This window comes from Ranitomeya variabilis, chromosome 5 (genome assembly GCF_051348905.1).
Source record: "Ranitomeya variabilis isolate aRanVar5 chromosome 5, aRanVar5.hap1, whole genome shotgun sequence".
Lineage (NCBI taxonomy): Eukaryota > Metazoa > Chordata > Amphibia > Anura > Dendrobatidae > Ranitomeya > Ranitomeya variabilis.
Window position 1 is genome coordinate 547,947,575 of NC_135236.1, and position 19,191 is coordinate 547,966,765.

General features: G+C 43.3%; 1 protein-coding gene across 6 annotated transcripts in view; it reads left to right on the forward strand.

Moving 5' to 3' along the window:
* The window catches only part of LOC143776465 (uncharacterized), a 156,447-nt gene that overhangs the window by 67,130 nt on the left and 70,126 nt on the right, over nucleotides 1–19,191 (forward strand). For 3 of the 6 annotated variants that reach the window (XM_077265880.1, XM_077265882.1, XM_077265885.1), the window contains exons 4-5: nucleotides 2,300–3,805; nucleotides 3,901–3,981. In XM_077265880.1, coding sequence (XP_077121995.1) covers nucleotides 2,300–3,805; nucleotides 3,901–3,981 — 1,587 coding nt within the window. The remainder of the gene's footprint in view (nucleotides 1–2,299; nucleotides 3,806–3,900; nucleotides 3,982–19,191) is intronic. The other 3 variants (XM_077265881.1, XM_077265884.1, XM_077265886.1) reach the window with 1 other exon arrangement.

The following is a 19,191-nucleotide window of genomic DNA, read 5'->3' on the forward strand; positions in this document are numbered from 1 at the left end:
GGATGATGCACACCAGTTCAATTCCACCAGTGGCCACCGGGGGAGCCCAAAATCCAATTTCACAACAGGGGGGGTTGATTTAATATTTATACCGAGTTTTTATAGCGGGTTTTTCTGATTGGCAGCTGTCACACACTTTTTATTGCAAAAAAATAGTTTTTGCGTCCAAACATTTTGAGAGCTATAATTTTTCCATATTTTGGTCCACAGAGTCATGTGAGGTTTTTTGCGGGACAAGTTGACGTTTTAATTGGTACCATTTTCGGGCATATGACGCTTTTTGATCGCTTTTTATTCCAATTTTTGTTAGGCAGAATGAACAAAAAAACAGCAATTCATGAATTTCTTTTTGGGGGGCGTTTATATCATTCTGTGTTTGATAAAATTGATAAAGCAGTTTTATTCTTCGCGTTAGTAAAATTACATTGATACCTCATTTATATTTTTTTATGTGTTGGCGCTTTTATACAATAAAAACTATTTTATATAAAAAATAATTATTTTTGCATCACTTTATTCTGAGGGCTATAACATTTTTATTTTTTTGCTGATGATGCTGTATGGCAGATCGTTTTTTGCGGGACAAGATGATGTTTTCAGCGGTACCATGTTTATTCATATCCATCTTTTTGATCGCGTGTTATTCCACTTTTTGTTCGGCAGTTTGATGATAAAGCATTGTTTTTTGCCTAGTTTTTTTTTTTTACAATTTTATATGTCGGTCCGTTTCAGATGCAGCGGATCTAAATATATGTGCTTTTATTGTTTTCTTTATTTACATAAAGAAATGTATTTATTGGAACAATATTTATTTTTATTTTTTTCTTTATTTAGGAAATGTTTTCAAATATTTTTACACAGTGTAATTTTTCTTTTTTTTACATTGTCCCAGGGTGGGACATCACTGTATATTGTCAGATCGCTGATCTGACACTTTGCAAAGCACTGTGTCAGATCAGCGATCTGACTGGCAGTGCAGAAGGCTTTCAAGTGCTTGCTCTGAGCAGGCGCTTGCAAGCCACCTCCCTGCAGGACCTGGAAGGACCCCCGCGGCTATCTTGGATCCGGGGCCTGCAGGGAGGAAAATGGAGGAGACCCTCAGAACAATGCGATCACATCGCGTTGTTCTCTGGGTCTCAGGGCACGCAGGGAGCCGTCTCCCTGCGTGATGCTTCCCCATGCCACCGAAATGATGCGATCATGTTTGATCGCAGTGTTCCGAGGGTTAATGTGTCAGGAGCGGTCCATGACCGCTCCTGGCACATAGTGCCAGATGTCAGCTGTGATAGTCAGCTGACTCCAGGCCGCGATCTGCCGCGCTCTCCTCGTGAGTGCGGCTGATCGCATGTGACGTACTATCCCATCGATGGTCATATGGGCTCGGGTCACCTCGATTGGGATAGTATGTCAGATGTCAGAAAGGGGTTAAATCACAGCGCTGATGTGTGTATGATGTGCGCTGGTGTGTATGTCTTAAAGAGGACCTGTCAGTATGATTTTGCATGTTACAGCAAAGGCATGGCCATGATGGTGTTATAATACAGTTTAAATATATACCTTTGATAAAGAAATCCACATAGTAGTTCTTCTTTAATCACCATTCAAAATTTTGGTGTAATAAGCTGTGCAATGGAGCAGGACTGTGACTATGGATTTTGGCTCTTGCCCTGATGCTTCGCCTGTCTCTGGTGTCTATATTAAGGGTCACTAATTTGTAAATGATCTGTCTACTGTTTGAAAGTTTGAGCTGGTGCCATCCAAGTGTGTGTGTGGCACTTACTGTGTATGGCACTTGGCAGATGTAATGGGGTACCAAAAAACTTACCCACAGTCCCTCCACGATGCATGTAAATCTTATTACACCAATACCTAATAAGCTGATTAAAGAACAATCACCATGAAGATTTCTTCACTAAAGGTATCTATTTAATCTGCAGAACTTCAGAACTTGCTTTTAATTTAATATGCAAAATTGTGAGGAGATATTATTCTTAAACACTCTTCATTAAGAATGGTGTGCAAAAAGCTAGGTTAGATGAATAGAAGCCTATGAGCTAAGTGTATACAGTCAATGTGAGATTACAGATTTCCTTTAATGTTCATTAATAAAAAATTCCAGAACTGTACATAACTTTTAAGTTATAAATAATGATATTACAATCTAAAAAAAGACTATCCATGGCAAAAAAGTATGAGGAAAAATACCACATTCTTATAAAGCACATATAAAATTAGAAAGCACATATAAAAGAAAATCACATATTCCATATTAATAAAGCTTTTTTTTTTCCTATTCAAGTGTACAGAAGAATATTATGAAGACACAGATATTGAAGACGAGGAAGAAGAGTCTGAAGAAGTGATTGATACAGAAGTAGAACTGAGTGATGAAGGAGAATCATCACCTGAACCTACAGAACATTCACATGAAGAAGATGAGCAAGAACATACAACTGAAGAGTGGGAAGAAGGGGAAGAAGACAAAGGAGATCAGGAAAGTGATGAAAGTGAGACAGAAGGTGAAAGTGAAGGATCTTCATACGATGTATTGGCTTACTCTTCAGAAGAAGCCCAACAAACATCTGATGAATATGGTGAAAGTGTTTCAGAAGAGAGTTATGTTGATATTAGTGAGCCATCGTCTATTTATGAATCCGACACTACTGCTCAAGAGCAAATCGCTGAAGGCACTTCTAGTGAAGAGGAACAAACAGAAGATCAGCAAGTTATTGAAGTGACTGATGAGGAAGAATCATCACCTGAACCTACAGAAGATTCATATGAAGAAGATGAACAAGAATATGAAACTGAAGAGTGGGAAGAACTTGAAGAAGGCAAAGGAGATCAGAAAAGTGATGAAGGTGAGACAGAAGGTGAAAGTGAAGGATCTTCAGACGATGTACTAGCTCACTCATCGGAAGAAGCTCAACAAACCTCTGATGAATATAGTGAAAGTGTTTCAGAAGAAAGTTTTGTTGATGTTAGTGACCCATCATCTTATGATTCTGAAACTACACCTCAAGAGAAAATCCCCGAAGGCACTTCTAGTGAAGAGGAACAAACAGAAGATCACCAAGTTAGTGAAGTGACTGATGAGGAAGAATCATCACCTGAATCTACAGAAGATAAACAAGAACATGAAACTAAAGAGTGGGAAGAAGGGGAAGAAGACAAAGCAGATCAGGAAAGAGATGAAGGTGAGACCGATGTTGATGTTAGTGAGCCAACGTCTACTTATGAATCCGACACTGCAACTCCAGAGCAAATCACTGAAGACACTTTTAGTGAAGAGGATCAAACAGAAGATCAGCAAGTTATTGAAGTGACTGATGAGGAAGAATCATCACCTGAACCTACAGAACTTTCATATGAAAAAGATGAACAAGAACATGACAGTGCAGAGGGGCAAGAAGGTGAAAAAGATCAAAGAGATCAGGAAGGTGATGAGGGTGAGATAGAAGGTGAGAGTGAAGGATCTGCAGCTGATGTACTAGTTCCCCTTTCAGGAGAAGAAGCACACCTACAGCCATCAAATGAATATAGTGAAAGTACTTCTGAACAGAGTCTTGTTGAAGGTAGTGAACCATCATCTACCCATGATACCAATACTAGACCCCCAGAGCTAATCACTGATGGCAGTTATGATGAATATTGGCAAGGTATTGAAGTTACTGATGAAGCAGAGTCATCTCTTGAACCTACAGAATATTCATTCAATTATGATGAACAAGAGCATGAAGATAAAGAAAGGCAGGGGATGTCAATTGAACATCGTTCAGATTTTCCTGACTCAAGCAAAATCAAGGTAACAATTTTAATTTATTTTTTAAGTTGTTAACCAAAGTTTGATTTCAAAGCATTTAATTTTATGACTAACCTATATTATTACTTTACCATCAGCAGTATGAAGAAGAAGATGTACAGGAATACTCACAACACAAAGATAGTTATGACAGTTCTGATTATGAATGTCCTTCAGATGTAAGTATTTTTTTCTTGTTTGTTTTGTTTATTTAAAAGCTTTTAAGGCATTTGATTTTTTTCATTGAAGTGTATACATAATTAATGAAAATATTTACTGTAGCTTTACCACCCAGTTGGTAGTTCTGGCAAATTCCATATGGGTAGGTGCCCATATTTAGACATTTGTATCTTCCTCCCTTCAGGCATGCCCTTGATTTATAGCTTTGTAATTTCCCAATTCTGAAACCAAGTGAGAAAGAGTACTCACTGCTGAGATTACATCATTCAGATGAGGTGAATCATCTAAACCTTATGCTGGGGTGGGCACACGGACCCTGGGCATTGAAACAGCAGGTAAGAAGGCACATGGGCAGTGAGAACTTGGCACACCCAGGAATATCAGGAGCAGTAGGATGGATGAGGTGGAAATCAGAAGGGATGAATGCAAGCATAAACTCAAAAAGCACAAATGGTTTAGTACATGAAACATAGGGGTAGAATCTTAATACTAAGTGTATGTGTTATAGGGCCTTGAACAAGTCTTGGAAAATAATGTAATTTATCCAAGCTGGGAAATTTGCAAAATCCAACATGGAGCACAATAGTGGGCACCAGGCCCATGTGAATGAAGCAGACTCTAGGATACCTGGGACAGCTGTATAACAAGAACACACACGCACACCTTAGAATGGCCATGCAAAGAACTCTAGAAAAATACTGACATTGTACAGGCCAATCTTGAAAGGACAAGGCACAGGAACATGAACCAAATTCATTAAGAGCCTGTTGATGGATTTTTTGGGTGGGCATCGTTATGCCCTGTCCTGCCCATTTTCCACCAACAGATCTGACTGGAACTTGCCCAGAATTCACTAAAAAACAGAATTCTCTAAATATTTGTACAACTCTGAGTTGCACAAATATTAGGCAACATATTATCTCTCAAAGACACTTTGATAAATTGATCGCCTTATTCAATCACCCTAGAGCTCTTTAAAAATGTCTGCAGTTGGATATGATTGTTTGTTCAGAAGTCATTGTTCTTTAAGATCCCTCAGAGAGAAAATATTTGGCTGAGAAATATGTGAACTGATTTAGTTCAACAACACTTTGGACCTATAAACTTTTAAATACAGCAAGAAGGACATATGCTTTGTTATTTGCACAGAAATAGTGACACTGCTAAAATCCCTTAGTGTTCTTGCCCACTGCAATATCCATTTAACCCCTTCAACACCTTATTTTTTTTCCGCTTTTGAGTTTCCGTTTTTTAATCCCCTTCCTCCCAGAACCATAACTTTTTTTTACTTTTCAGTCAACATAGCCATGTGAGGGCTTGATTTTTTTTGTGGAACGAGTTGTACTTTTGAACAACACCATTGGTTTTGCCATATCGTGTACTGAAAAACAGGAAACAAATTCAAAGTGCAGTGAAATAGCAAAAAAAGTGAAATTCCACAATTATTTCTTGTTTTGTTTTATTTACTATGTTCACTGAATGCTAAAACGGATCTGCTATTATGATTGTCCAGGTTATTACAAGTTCGTAGATACAAAACATGTATAAGTTCTTTTTATTTAAGTGTTAAAAAAAACCCAAAGTTTCTATAACAAATAAAAAGTCATCATGTTTCAAGACCAGTAGAGTCTCCATTTTTAGTGATCTGTAGCTGGGTGAGGGCTAACGTTTGAGTGCTGAGCTGACATCTTTATTGATACCATTCTGGTGTAGATATGATCTTTTGATCATGTGTTGTTGCATTTTAATGAAATGTTGCAGCGATTAAAAAAAAACGTAATTTCTTTTCTCGTTAAGACATTTACCGGTCAGATTACTTCCTTTGACATGTTGATAGATCAGGCGATTCTGAATGCGGCAATACCAAATATGTGGGTTTTTTTTTAATTGTTTTATTTTGAATGGGGAGTGATTTGAACTTTTATATATTTTTTTATATTTTTAAAATCTTTTTTTTTTAAACTTTTAACTGGTTTCAATAGTCTCCATGGGAGACTAGAAGCTGCGATCATCCAATCACCTGTGCTGCACAGAGCAGGGCTTCAGCTCACTTGCTATGAGCGCCGACCACTGGGCGGCGCTCATAGCTATCCAGCAATGACAACCACAGGGGTCTGTTACAGACCTCAGGTTGTCATGCCAACCCATTGGCGACCTGCGGTCATGTGACACAGGCGCTGATGGGTGGGATTAGTGATGCACTTCCAGCGCAATCATGTTAAATGCCACTATCAGATATTGACAGCGGCATTTAACATGTTAGCAGCCGCAGGTAGATCATGATTTCACCCGAGGCTCTCAGAGGCACATGTCATCTGGTGAAATCCTGGAAAAGTTGCGGGCTTACAGGGGACGCCACCTTAGATGTAACTAGACTTCTAAGGTGGTAAAGGGGTTAGCCCCATACAGTGTTATGCCCCTCCAAAATGCCTTCCACATACTGCATTATGCCCTTCAGTGAATTCCTCCACACACAGAATGATTTCCCATGGTATGATATGCTCTGATTCTGATGTCCTCCTCACAGTATAGTGTGCTGACAGTTCTTCTCCACTCAGTATATTGTACCCTGTCACATCTCCATTAAATCCTGCTCCTGCGACTTCTATTTCTGTCACAAGGTGCCACCATTTTTACTATGCGGGCAGCACTGATGAAAGAATTGTCAGAACCAGAAGCTTTTGATGGTGTGCTCTGTCCAGTCACTAAGTTGGAATGGATGGGACCTGTAAAGCAGTCCAACCTTGCAATTTGGGTGTGTGTGCTTTCCTGCTGAAGTGATTAGCTTCCTGCGCCAGCCAATTGGAGGGCACCAGACCATACTTAGGCTTCTAAGTTGCTTCTGCAAGCTGCCAATTATACAGTGGGGAAAATAAATATTTTATACCCTGCCAATATTGCAAGTTTTCCCACCTACAAAGAACAGAGAGGACATTATTAATTTTTATCATAGGTACACTTCAACTATGAGAAACAGAATCTTAAAAAAATATCCAGAAAAGCACATAGCATAGTATTTACATAATTAATTTGCATTTTATTGTATGAAATAAGTATTTGATATATTAGAAAAACAGAACTTCAAATTTGGAACAGAAACATTTGTTTGCAATTACAGAGGTCAGACATTTCTTGTAGTTCTTTAACAAGCTTGTAAACACTGTAGCAGGGATTTTGGCCTTCTCTTAAATACAGATCTTCTCAGGGCCGGACTGGGACTAAAATTCAGCCCTGGCATTTGAAGTCACACAGGCCCACTTGTCACATGGTGACTGTATAATATCTTTGTACACTTGTAGGCTACAAGAAGTGAGGGGAGTGTAACACGACTATATAACATAATTACAGCTGTATCCAGCATTACAGCTCAGTCCCCATAGAATGTAATACAGCACAGCCCCCATAGACTATAATACAGCACAGCCCCCATAGAATGTAATACAGCACAGCCCCCATAGAATGTAATACAACACAGCCCCCATAGAATGTAATACAACACAGCCCCCATAGAATGTAATACAACACAGCCCCCATAGAATGTAATACAACACAGCCCCCATAGAATGTAATACAACACAGCCCCCATAGAATGTAATACAACACAGCCCCCATAGAATGTAATACAACACAGCCCCCATAGAATGTAATACAGCACAGCCCCCATAGAATGTAATACAGCACAGCCCCCATAGAATGTAATGCAGCACAGCCCCATAGAATGTAATACAGCACAGCCCCCATAGAATGTAATGCAGCACAGCTCCCATAGAATGTAATGCAGCACAACCCCCATACAATATAATGCAGCACAGCCCCATAGAATGTAATGCAGCACAGCCCCATAGAATGTAATGCAGCACAGCCCCATAGAATGTAATACAGCACAGCCCCCATAGAATGTAATGCAGCCAGCCCCATAGAATTTAATGCAGCACAGCTCCCATAGAATGTAATGCAGCACAGCCCCATATAATGTAATGCAGCACAGCCCCATAGAATGTAATGCAGCACAGCCCCATAGAATGTAATGCAGCACAGCCCCCATAGAATGCAATACAGCCAGCCCCCATAGAATGTAATGCTGCACAACCCCCATACAATATAATGCAGCACAGCCCCATAGAATGTAATGCAGCACAGCCCCATAGAATGTAATGCAGCACAGCCCCATAGAATGTAATGCAGCACAGCCCCATAGAATGTAATGCAGCACAGCCCCCATAGAATGTAATACAGCCAGCCCCCATAGAATGTAATGCAGCACAGCCCCCATAGAATGTAATACAGCACAGCCCCTGTCATGATCTCAATGGCAAGAGAACATAGCATAAGCATATATAGGAACTAGCTCTTGGAAGATGGGAACTGAGCTGACCATGAACTAAACCTAACGCACAACTAGCAGTGGCCGGGTAGCATGCCTAAGTTGATTCTAGATGCCCAGCACCAGCCGGAGGACTAAATAATGCTAGCAGAGGAAAATATCAGTCCTAGCTCACCTCTAGAGAAATACCCCGAAAGGAGACAGAGGCCCCCCACATGTATTGGCGGTGAATTAAGATGAAATAACAAACGTAGTATGAAAATAGGTTTAGCAAATTTGAGGTCCACTTACTACATAGCAGAAGACAGAAAGGACACTTTCATGGTCAGCTGAAAACCCTATCAAAACACCATCCAGAAATTACTTTAAAACTCTGGCATTAACTCATAACACCAGAGTGGCAATTCCTGTTCACAAGAGCTTTCCAGACACAGTAACGAAACTACAGCTGTGAACTGGAACAAAAATGCAAAAACAAACATGGACAAGAGTCCAACTTATCTAGTAGTTGTCTAGGAGCAGGAACAAGCACAGAGAGGCTTCTGATAACATTGTTGACCGGCAAGCAACTAACAGAGCAGAAAGGTTATATAGCGACTCCCACATCTTGATGGGAACAGGTGAACAGAGAAGATGAAAACACCAGTTCAATTCCACCAGTAGCCACCGGGGGAGCCCAGAATCCAAATTCACAACAGTACCCCCCCCTCAAGGAGGGGGCACCGAACCCTCACCAGAACCACCAGGGCGATCAGGATGGGCCCTATGAAAGGCACGAACCAGATCAGAGGCATGAACATCAGATGCATTCACCCAAGAATTATCCTCCTGGCCGTATCCCTTCCACTTGACCAGATACTGGAGTCTCCGTCTGGAAACACGAGAGTCTAAGATTTTCTCCACAACGTACTCCAACTCACCCTCAACCAACACCGGAGCAGGAGGCTCAACGGAAGGCACAACCGGTACCTCATACCTGCGCAATAATGACCGATGAAAAACGTTATGAATAGAAAAGGATGCAGGGAGGTCCAAACGGAAGGAAACAGGGTTAAGAATCTCCAATATCTTATACGGGCCGATGAACCGAGGCTTAAACTTAGGAGAAGAGACCCTCATAGGGACAAAACGAGAAGACAACCACACCAAATCCCCAACACAAAGCCGAGGACCAACACGACGGTGGCGGTTGGCAAAAAGCTGAGTCTTCTCCTGGGACAACCTCAAATTGTCCACCACCTGCCCCCAGATCTGATGCAATCTCTCCACCACAGCATCCACTCCAGGACAATCCGAAGATTCCACCTGACCAGAGGAAAATCGAGGATGAAACCCCGAATTACAGAAAAACGGGGACACCAAAGTGGCAGAGCTGGCCCGATTATTGAGAGCGAACTCTGCCAATGGCAAAAAAGCAACCCAATCATCCTGGTCAGCAGACACAAAACACCTCAGATATGTCTCCAGGGTCTGATTAGTCCGCTCGGTCTGGCCATTCGTCTGAGGATGGAAAGCGGACGAAAAAGATAAATCTATGCCCATCCTAGCACAGAATGCCCGCCAAAATCTAGACACGAATTGGGTCCCTCTGTCAGAAATGATATTCTCAGGAATACCATGCAAACGAACAACATTTTGAAAAAACAGAGGAACCAACTCAGAAGAAGAAGGCAACTTGGGCAGAGGAACCAAATGGACCATCTTAGAGAAACGGTCACACACCACCCAGATGACAGACATCTTCTGAGAAACAGGCAGATCTGAAATAAAATCCATCGAGATGTGCGTCCAAGGCCTCTTAGGAATAGGCAAGGGCAACAATAATCCACTAGCCCGAGAGCAACAAGGCTTGGCCCGAGCACAAACGTCACAAGACTGCACAAAGCCTCGCACATCTCGTGACAGGGAAGGCCACCAGAAGGACCTTGCCACCAAATCCCTGGTACCAAAAATGCCAGGATGACCTGCCAACGCAGAAGAATGAACCTCAGAGATGACTCTACTGGTCCAATCATCAGGAACAAACAGTTTATCAGGTGGGCAACGATCCGGTCTATCTGCCTGAAACTCCTGCAAGGCCCGCCGCAGGTCTGGAGAAACGGCTGACAATACCACTCCATCCTTAAGGATACCTGTGGGCTCAGAGTTACCAGGCGAGTCAGGCTCAAAACTCCTAGAAAGGGCATCCGCCTTAACATTCTTAGAACCCGGTAGGTATGACACCACAAAATTAAACCGAGAGAAAAATAATGACCAGCGCGCCTGTCTAGGATTCAGGCGCCTGGCGGTCTCAAGATAAATCAAGTTTTTGTGGTCAGTCAATACCACCACCTGATGTCTGGCCCCCTCAAGCCAATGGCGCCACTCCTCAAAAGCCCACTTCATGGCCAAAAGCTCCCGATTCCCAACATCATAATTCCGCTCAGCGGGCGAAAATTTACGGGAAAAGAAGGCACAAGGCCTCATCACGGAGCAGTCAGAACTTTTCTGCGACAACACTGCCCCAGCTCCGATCTCAGAAGCGTCGACCTCAACCTGAAAAGGTAGAGCAACATCAGGCTGACGCAACACAGGGGCAGAGGAAAAACGGCACTTAAGCTCCCGAAAGGCCTCCACAGCGTCAGGGGACCAATCAGCAACATCAGCACCCTTCTTAGTCAAATCGGTCAATGGCTTAGCAATATCCGAAAAACCAGCAATAAATCGACGATAAAAGTTAGCAAAGCCCAAAAATTTCTGAAGACTCTTAAGAGAAGAGGGCTGCGTCCAATCACAAATAGCTTGAACCTTGACAGGATCCATTTCAATGGAAGAGGGAGAAAAAATATATCCCAAAAAGGAAATCCTCTGTACCCCAAAAACACACTTAGAACCCTTCACACACAAAGAATTAGACCGCAAAACCTGGAAAACCCTCCTGACTTGCTGGACATGAGAGTCCCAGTCATCCAAAAAAATCAGAATATCATCCAGATACACAATCATAAATTTGTCCAAATAATCGCGAAAAATATCATGCATAAAGGACTGGAAAACTGACGGAGCATTTGAAAGACCAAAAGGCATCACTAAATACTCAAAGTGGCCCTCGGGCGTATTAAATGCGGTTTTCCACTCATCCCCCTGCCTGATTCGCACCAAATTATACGCCCCACGAAGGTCAATCTTAGAGAACCACTTGGCCCCCTTTATGCGAGCAAACAAATCAGTCAGCAACGGCAAAGGGTATTGATATTTTACAGTGATTTTATTCAAAAGCCGATAATCGATACATGGTCTCAAAGAGCCGTCTTTTTTTGACACAAAGAAAAAACCGGCTCCTAAGGGAGATGACGATGGACGAATATGTCCCTTTTCCAAGGACTCCTTTATATATTCTCGCATAGCAGCATGTTCAGGCACAGACAGATTAAATAAACGACCCTTTGGGTATTTACTACCCGGGATTAAATCTATGGCACAATCGCACTCTCGGTGCGGAGGTAATGAACCAAGCTTGGATTCTTCAAAGACGTCACGATAGTCAGACAGGAACTCAGGAATTTCAGAGGGAATAGATGATGAAATGGAAACCACAGGTACATCCCCATGAGCCCCCTTACATCCCCAGCTCAACACAGACATAGCTCTCCAGTCGAGGACTGGGTTGTGAGATTGCAGCCAAGGCAATCCTAGCACCAAATCATCATGTAGATTATACAGCACCAGAAAGCGAATAATCTCCTGGTGATCCGGATTAATACGCATAGTTACTTGTGTCCAGTATTGTGGTTTATTATTAGCCAATGGGGTGGAGTCAATCCCCTTCAGAGGAATAAGAGTCTCCAAAGGCTCTAAATCATACCCACAGCGTTTGGCAAAGGACCAATCCATAAGACTCAAAGCGGCGCCAGAGTCGACATAGGCGTCCGTGGTAATAGATGACAAAGAGCAAATCAGGGTCACAGATAGAATAAACTTAGATGGTAAGGTGCAAATGGAAACAGATTTATCAAGCTTTTTAGTGCGCTTAGAGCATGCTGATATAACATGAGTAGAATCACCACAATAGAAACACAACCCATTTTTCCGTCTAAAATTCTGCCGCTCGCTTCGGGACAGAATTCTATCACACTGCATACTCTCTGGCGACATCTCAGTGGACACCGCCAGATGGTGCACTGGTTTGCGCTCCCGCAAACGCCTATCGATCTGAATAGCCATTGTCATGGACTCATTCAGACCCGCAGGCACAGGGAACCCCACCATAACATCCTTAATGGCATCAGAGAGACCCTCTCTGAAAGTCGCCGCCAGGGCGCACTCATTCCACTGAGTAAGCACAGACCATTTACGGAATCTTTGGCAGTAAATTTCCGCTTCATCTTGCCCCTGAGATAGGGACATCAAAGTTTTTTCTGCCTGAAGCTCCAAATGAGGTTCGTCATAAAGCAACCCCAAGGCCAGAAAAAACGCATCCACATTGAGCAACGCAGGATCCCCTGGTGTCAATGAAAAAGCCCAGTCTTGAGGGTCGCCCCGGAGCAAGGAAATCACAATCCTGACCTGCTGTGCAGGGTCTCCGGCAGAGCGAGATTTCAGGGACAAAAATAATTTGCAATTATTTCGAAAATTCTGAAACCCAGATCTATTCCCCGAGAAAAATTCCGGCAAAGGAATTCTCGGCTCAGATACAGGTGCATGACAAACAAAATCTTGCAAATTTTGTACGTTCGTGGCGAGATTATTCAAACCTGCAGTTACACTCTGAAGATCCATTACAAACAGGTGGACACAGAGCCATTCAAAGATTAGAAGGAGAGAAAAAAAAAAAAAATTTCAGCAGACTACTTATTTCTCTCCTTTCTCAGCCAAGGATTTTAACCCTTTAGTGGGCCGGTCAAACTGTCATGATCTCAATGGCAAGAGAACATAGCATAAGCATATATAGGAACTAGCTCTTGGAAGATGGGAACTGAGCTGACCATGAACTAAACCTAACGCACAACTAGCAGTGGCCGGGTAGCATGCCTAAGTTGATTCTAGATGCCCAGCACCAGCCGGAGGACTAAATAATGCTAGCAGAGGAAAATATCAGTCCTAGCTCACCTCTAGAGAAATACCCCGAAAGGAGACAGAGGCCCCCCACATGTATTGGCGGTGAATTAAGATGAAATAACAAACGTAGTATGAAAATAGGTTTAGCAAATTTGAGGTCCACTTACTACATAGCAGAAGACAGAAAGGACACTTTCATGGTCAGCTGAAAACCCTATCAAAACACCATCCAGAAATTACTTTAAAACTCTGGCATTAACTCATAACACCAGAGTGGCAATTCCTGTTCACAAGAGCTTTCCAGACACAGTAACGAAACTACAGCTGTGAACTGGAACAAAAATGCAAAAACAAACATGGACAAGAGTCCAACTTATCTAGTAGTTGTCTAGGAGCAGGAACAAGCACAGAGAGGCTTCTGATAACATTGTTGACCGGCAAGCAACTAACAGAGCAGAAAGGTTATATAGCGACTCCCACATCTTGATGGGAACAGGTGAACAGAGAAGATGAAAACACCAGTTCAATTCCACCAGTAGCCACCGGGGGAGCCCAGAATCCAAATTCACAACAAGCCCCCATAGAATGTAATGCAGCACAGCCCCATAGAATGGAATGCAGCCAGCCCCATAGAATTTAATGCAGCACAGGCCCATGGAATGGAATGCAGCCGACCCCCCCCCCTAATAGCTCCACAATCCAGTCATCACTCATTGATAAAAAAAACAAAAAAACACTCTACTCACCTCTCTCCTCGTGCCCCGCACTGCTCCGGGCTCCGGTCTTAGCAGATGCAGTCTGCCCGCCCGGTCACAGTGCAGGTGCGCGATGATATGACGTCATCGCGCACCCGCAGTGTCAGCGGCAGGCAGAGCGGGGAATGATGGGAGAGGGGGCGTCAGCGGATGCTCTCTCCTCCATCATTGCATTCAACTGTACCGGTGTCTATGACGCCTGTATAGTTGAATGCGGGGCCGGGAGTGTGCCGCGACAGCGTGGGGAGTGTGCCGACAGTGGCACACTCGAGCGGCCCACTACTGCCATCGGCCCTTCTGGCATTTGCCAGAACTGCCCGATGGCCAGTCCGGCCCTGGATCTTCTCCAGATCTTTCAGGTTTTGGGCTGTCACCAGGCAACATTGAGTTTCAGCTCCTTCCAAAGATTTTCTATTGTGTTAAGGTCTGGTGACTGGCTAGGCCACTCCAGGACCTTGAAATGCTTCTTACGGAGCCACTCCTTAGTTGCCTTGGCTGTGTGTTTCAGGTCATTGTCATGCTGGAAAACCTAGCCACGACCTATATTCAATGCTCTTACTAAGGGAAGGAGGTTATTGGTCAAAATATCATGATACATGGCCCATCTATCCTCCCTACATTAAGATGCAGTCGTGCTATCCCCTTTGCAGAAAAGCACCCCCAAAGTATGTTTCCTCCACTATGATTCATGGTTGGGACATTTTTCTTGGTGTTGTACTCATCCTTCTTCTTCCTCAAAACATGGTGAGCGAAGTTGATGCCAACAAGTTCTATTTTGGTCTAATCTGACCACATGAGCTTCTCCCATGCCTCCTCTGGATTATCTAGATGGCCATTGGCAAATTTCAACATGTGCTGACATGAGCAGGAGGACCTTCAATGCCCTACAGGATTTTAATTCATGATTGTGTAGTGTGTTACTAACGGAAATATATGAGATTGTCTTGCCAGCTCTCTTAAGGTCATTGACCAGATCCTGCCATGTAGTTCTGGGCTGATTTCTGACCTTTCTTAGAACAATCCTTATCCCACCAGGTGAGATCTTGTATGGAGCCCCATTCCAAGGAAGACTGATATCCATCTTGTGTTTCTTCCATTTTCTAATAATTGTTGCAACAATTGTTGCCTTCTCACCAAGCTGTTTGCCTATTGTGCTGTAGACATCCCAGGCTTTTGCGGGCTACAATTTCATCACTGATGTCCTTTGACAATTCTTTGGTCTTGGCCATGGTGGAGAAGTTGGAGTGTAATTGATTGTGGGACAGGTGTCCTTAATACAGGTAGCAAGTTCATACAGGAGAAATTAATACAGGTTATAAGTGCAGAGTAGGAGGGTTTCCTAAAGAAAAACTAACAGGTATGAGCCAGTATTCTTGCTGATTAATAGGTGATCAAATACTTATTTCATGTAAAATAAAATGCAATTTAATTATTTAAAAATCATACAATGTGATTTTCTGTTTTTTAATTTTAGAATCTGTCTGTCACAGTTGGTGTACCTATGATAAAAATAACAGACCTCTCCATTCATTGTAGGTGGGAAAACTTGCAAAAGCGTTATTGTATCAAAAAATTATTTTCCCCACTCCCCCTGGCAAGGTGTGCATCTTCTGCTCCAGTTTTGTTTAGTGTATTCCTGTTTTGACCTCAGCTAGATTCTGACTATTTTTATGCATCCTGATTTTCTCCTTGACGTGTCCTCTTTCTTGGCGTCCAAGCCCACCCTTGGATGGCAGCCCCTCCATGGTAGAATTCCATTGGGTCCTACTTTAAAACTCTGGAGTCTGACAGATGGAGTGGTTTGTGCCAAGTCTGTCTGATATATCCTTTTCTACCTGTGGCCTCGGTCAAAAGTTACATTATACCTGGCCTAAACAAATCAAACAGTGGTGGACCAAATGCGAGATATGGCCCATTTTCCACCTCGGTGCACAGGTATTTCCTAATAATTTTGCAGCAAATTTTGTTGATGCCAAGGTTGCAAAGGATCCTTGCCCTTGATAAAATTATGCGTTCAAATGAAAATCTCTCCTATTGATGATACATCTCTCACCAATGGTGTGGTGAAGTATGTTACTAAGGAGGTGTCCCTGCTTGTTGGTACATTACATTTTGAATTGGTGTCATTTATTGTCCTTGAGAACATGTTCACAGCTGTGGTCTTGGGCATGCCTTGGTTATGCAAACATAACTCGTTCATTGATTGGCACCAGGGTGATATTGTGCACTGGAGCCCTAAGTGTCAGCAGTAGTGTTGAGCATTCCGATGCTGCAAGTATCGGGTATCGGCCGATACTTGCTGTATCGGAATTCCGATACCGGGATTCCGATACTCTTGTGGTATCGGGTATCGGGTATCGGAACAACATTAATGTTAAAATGTGTAAAATAGAGAATTAAAATAAAAAATATCGCTATACTCACCTGTCCGACGCAGCCGGGACCTCAGCGCAGGAACCGGCAGCGTTGTTTGTTTAAAATTCCCGCTTTTACATGGTTACGCGAAGTCCCGGCTTGTGATTGGTCAGGGCGGCCATGTTGCCGGGCCGCGGACCAATCACAGCAAGCCGTGACGAAAATACGTCACGGCTTGCTGTGATTGGTCCGCGTCCCGGCAACATGGCCGCCATTAACCAATCACAAGCCGTGACGTCACGGGAGGCTGGAAACGCGCTCATTTTAAAAAGGGCGCGTGTCCAGCCTCCCGTGACGTCACGGCTTGTGATTGGTTGCGTCGCGGTCAACCAATCACAAGCCGGGAGGCTGGACACGCGCCCATTTCAAAATGAGCGCGTCCAGCCTCCCGGCTTGTGATTGGTTGATCGCGGCGCAACCAATCACAAGCCGTGACGTCACGGGAGGCTGGACACGCGCCCATTTCAAAATGAGCGCGTCCAGCCTCCCGGCTTGTGATTGGTTGATCGCGGCGCAACCAATCACAAGCCGTGACGTCACGGGAGGCTGGACACGCGCCCATTTTAAAATGAGCGCGTGTCCAGCCTCCCGTGACGTCCCGGCTTGTGATTGGTCAGGGCGGCCATATTGCCGGGACGCGGACCAATCACAGCAAGCCGTGACGTAATTTCGTCACGGCTTGCTGTGATTGGTCCGCGTCCCGGCAACATGGCCGACCTGACCAATCACAAGCCGGGAATTCACGTAACCAAGTAATAGCGCGATTTTTAAACAAACAACGCTGCCGGTTCCCTCGCTGAAGTCCCGGCTGCGTCGGACAGGTGAGTATAGCGATATTTTTTATTTTAATTCTTTCTTTTACACATTTATATGGTTCCCAGGGCCTGAAGGAGAGTTTCCTCTCCTTCAGACCCTGGGAACCATCAGGGATACCGTCCGATACATGAGTCCCATTGACTTGTATTGGTATCGGGAATCGGTATCGGATTGGATTCCGATACTGTGACGGTATCGGCCGATACTTTCCGATACCGATACTTTCAAGTATCGGACGGTATCGCTCAACACTAGTCAGCAGAAATGTATGTCCTTTTTTTGTGAAAGTGTATAAAGCCATACCCAATGGTTTACCTCATGCATTCAGAAATTTTACTGAGGTGTTTTCTTTGTCCTAATCTTAAAAACTACCCCCGCAGAAATATTATGATTGTCCCATAGACCTGGTACCTTACTCCTGTCTCTCCAAAGGTAAAATATACAATTGTGCTGAAAAGTGTTTGCCCCTTCTTGATTTCTTATTCTTTTAATTGTTTGCCACACTTAAAAGTTTCAGATCACCAAACAAATTTAAATATTAGACAAAAATAACACAAGTAAACACAAAATGCAGTTTTTAAATAAAGGTCTTTATTATTAAGGGAAAATAAAATCCAATCCTACTGGGCCCTATGTAAAAAAGTGAATGCCCCCTAAACCTAATAACTGGTTGGGCCAACCTTAGCAGCAACAACTGCAATCAAGTGTTTGCGATAAGTGGCAATGAGTCTTTTACAATGCTGTGGAGGAATTTTGGTCCACTCATCTTTGCAGAATTTTTGTAATTTAACCACATTGGAAGGTTTCTGCGCATGAATCACCTTTTTAATGTCATGCACAGCATCTCAATCAGAATAGGGTCAGGGTTTTGACTAGGCCACTCCAAAGTCTTAACTTTGTATTCTTAAGCAGTTCAGAGGTGGACATGCCAGTTGTTATGATCCCTAGTGGCAAGGGATCACAAATAGATCAGCAAGTGATTAAACTAAGGAAAAGCTCTAGGGAGATGGTAACTGGACTGATCGCAAATCTGAACCTATCCAACACAACTAGAGGTAGCCGGTGAACGTGCCTAAAAAATTCCTAGACGTCTCGAGCCAGCCTGAGGAACTAGCTACCCCTAAAGAGAGAGATAGACCTCGCTTGCCTCCAGAGAAATAATCCCCAAAGATATAGAAGCCCCCAACAAATATTAACGGTGAAGTAAGAAGAAGGCACATACATAGGGATGAAATCAGATTCAGCAAAAGAGGCCCACTAGTACTAGAAAGCAGAAAATAGAGCAGGGGTCTATGCGATCAATAAAAAACCCTTACAAAATATCCATCCTGAGATTTCAAGAACCCACACACCAACTAACGGTGTGTGGGGAGAAACTCAGCCCACTAGAGCAACCAGCAAGCGAGGAAATTACATTTTAGCAAGCTGGAACAGAAAACATGATAAACACTGCTGATCAAAAAATGAGCAAACAAAACTTAGCTTATCCTGGATGGACTGGGAGCAAGGTAGTCAGAAGGAATCTGAGTAGCACTGATTACATCGACAGCCGGCAACAAGAGGAAGTAAAACAGAGCTATATAGGAACCTCCCAGAGGATAACGAACCAGCTGATAGCCAGAGACCAGCAGGATAACAGACAAAGCCACCAGGGGGAGCCCAAAGCAAAAGTCACACCATACCACCAGTGACCACAAGAGGGAGCCTGAACACAGAGTTCACAACAGCCAGTGTATTCTGGACAATGTCTTGCTGCATAATAGGGCTACTAGTGCTACTGCATCACAGTGTGCCTCAGGTTGAGGTCAAGCACGGATGGCCAGACATTCTAGTTTAGGATTTTTTGGTGGACAACAGAGTTC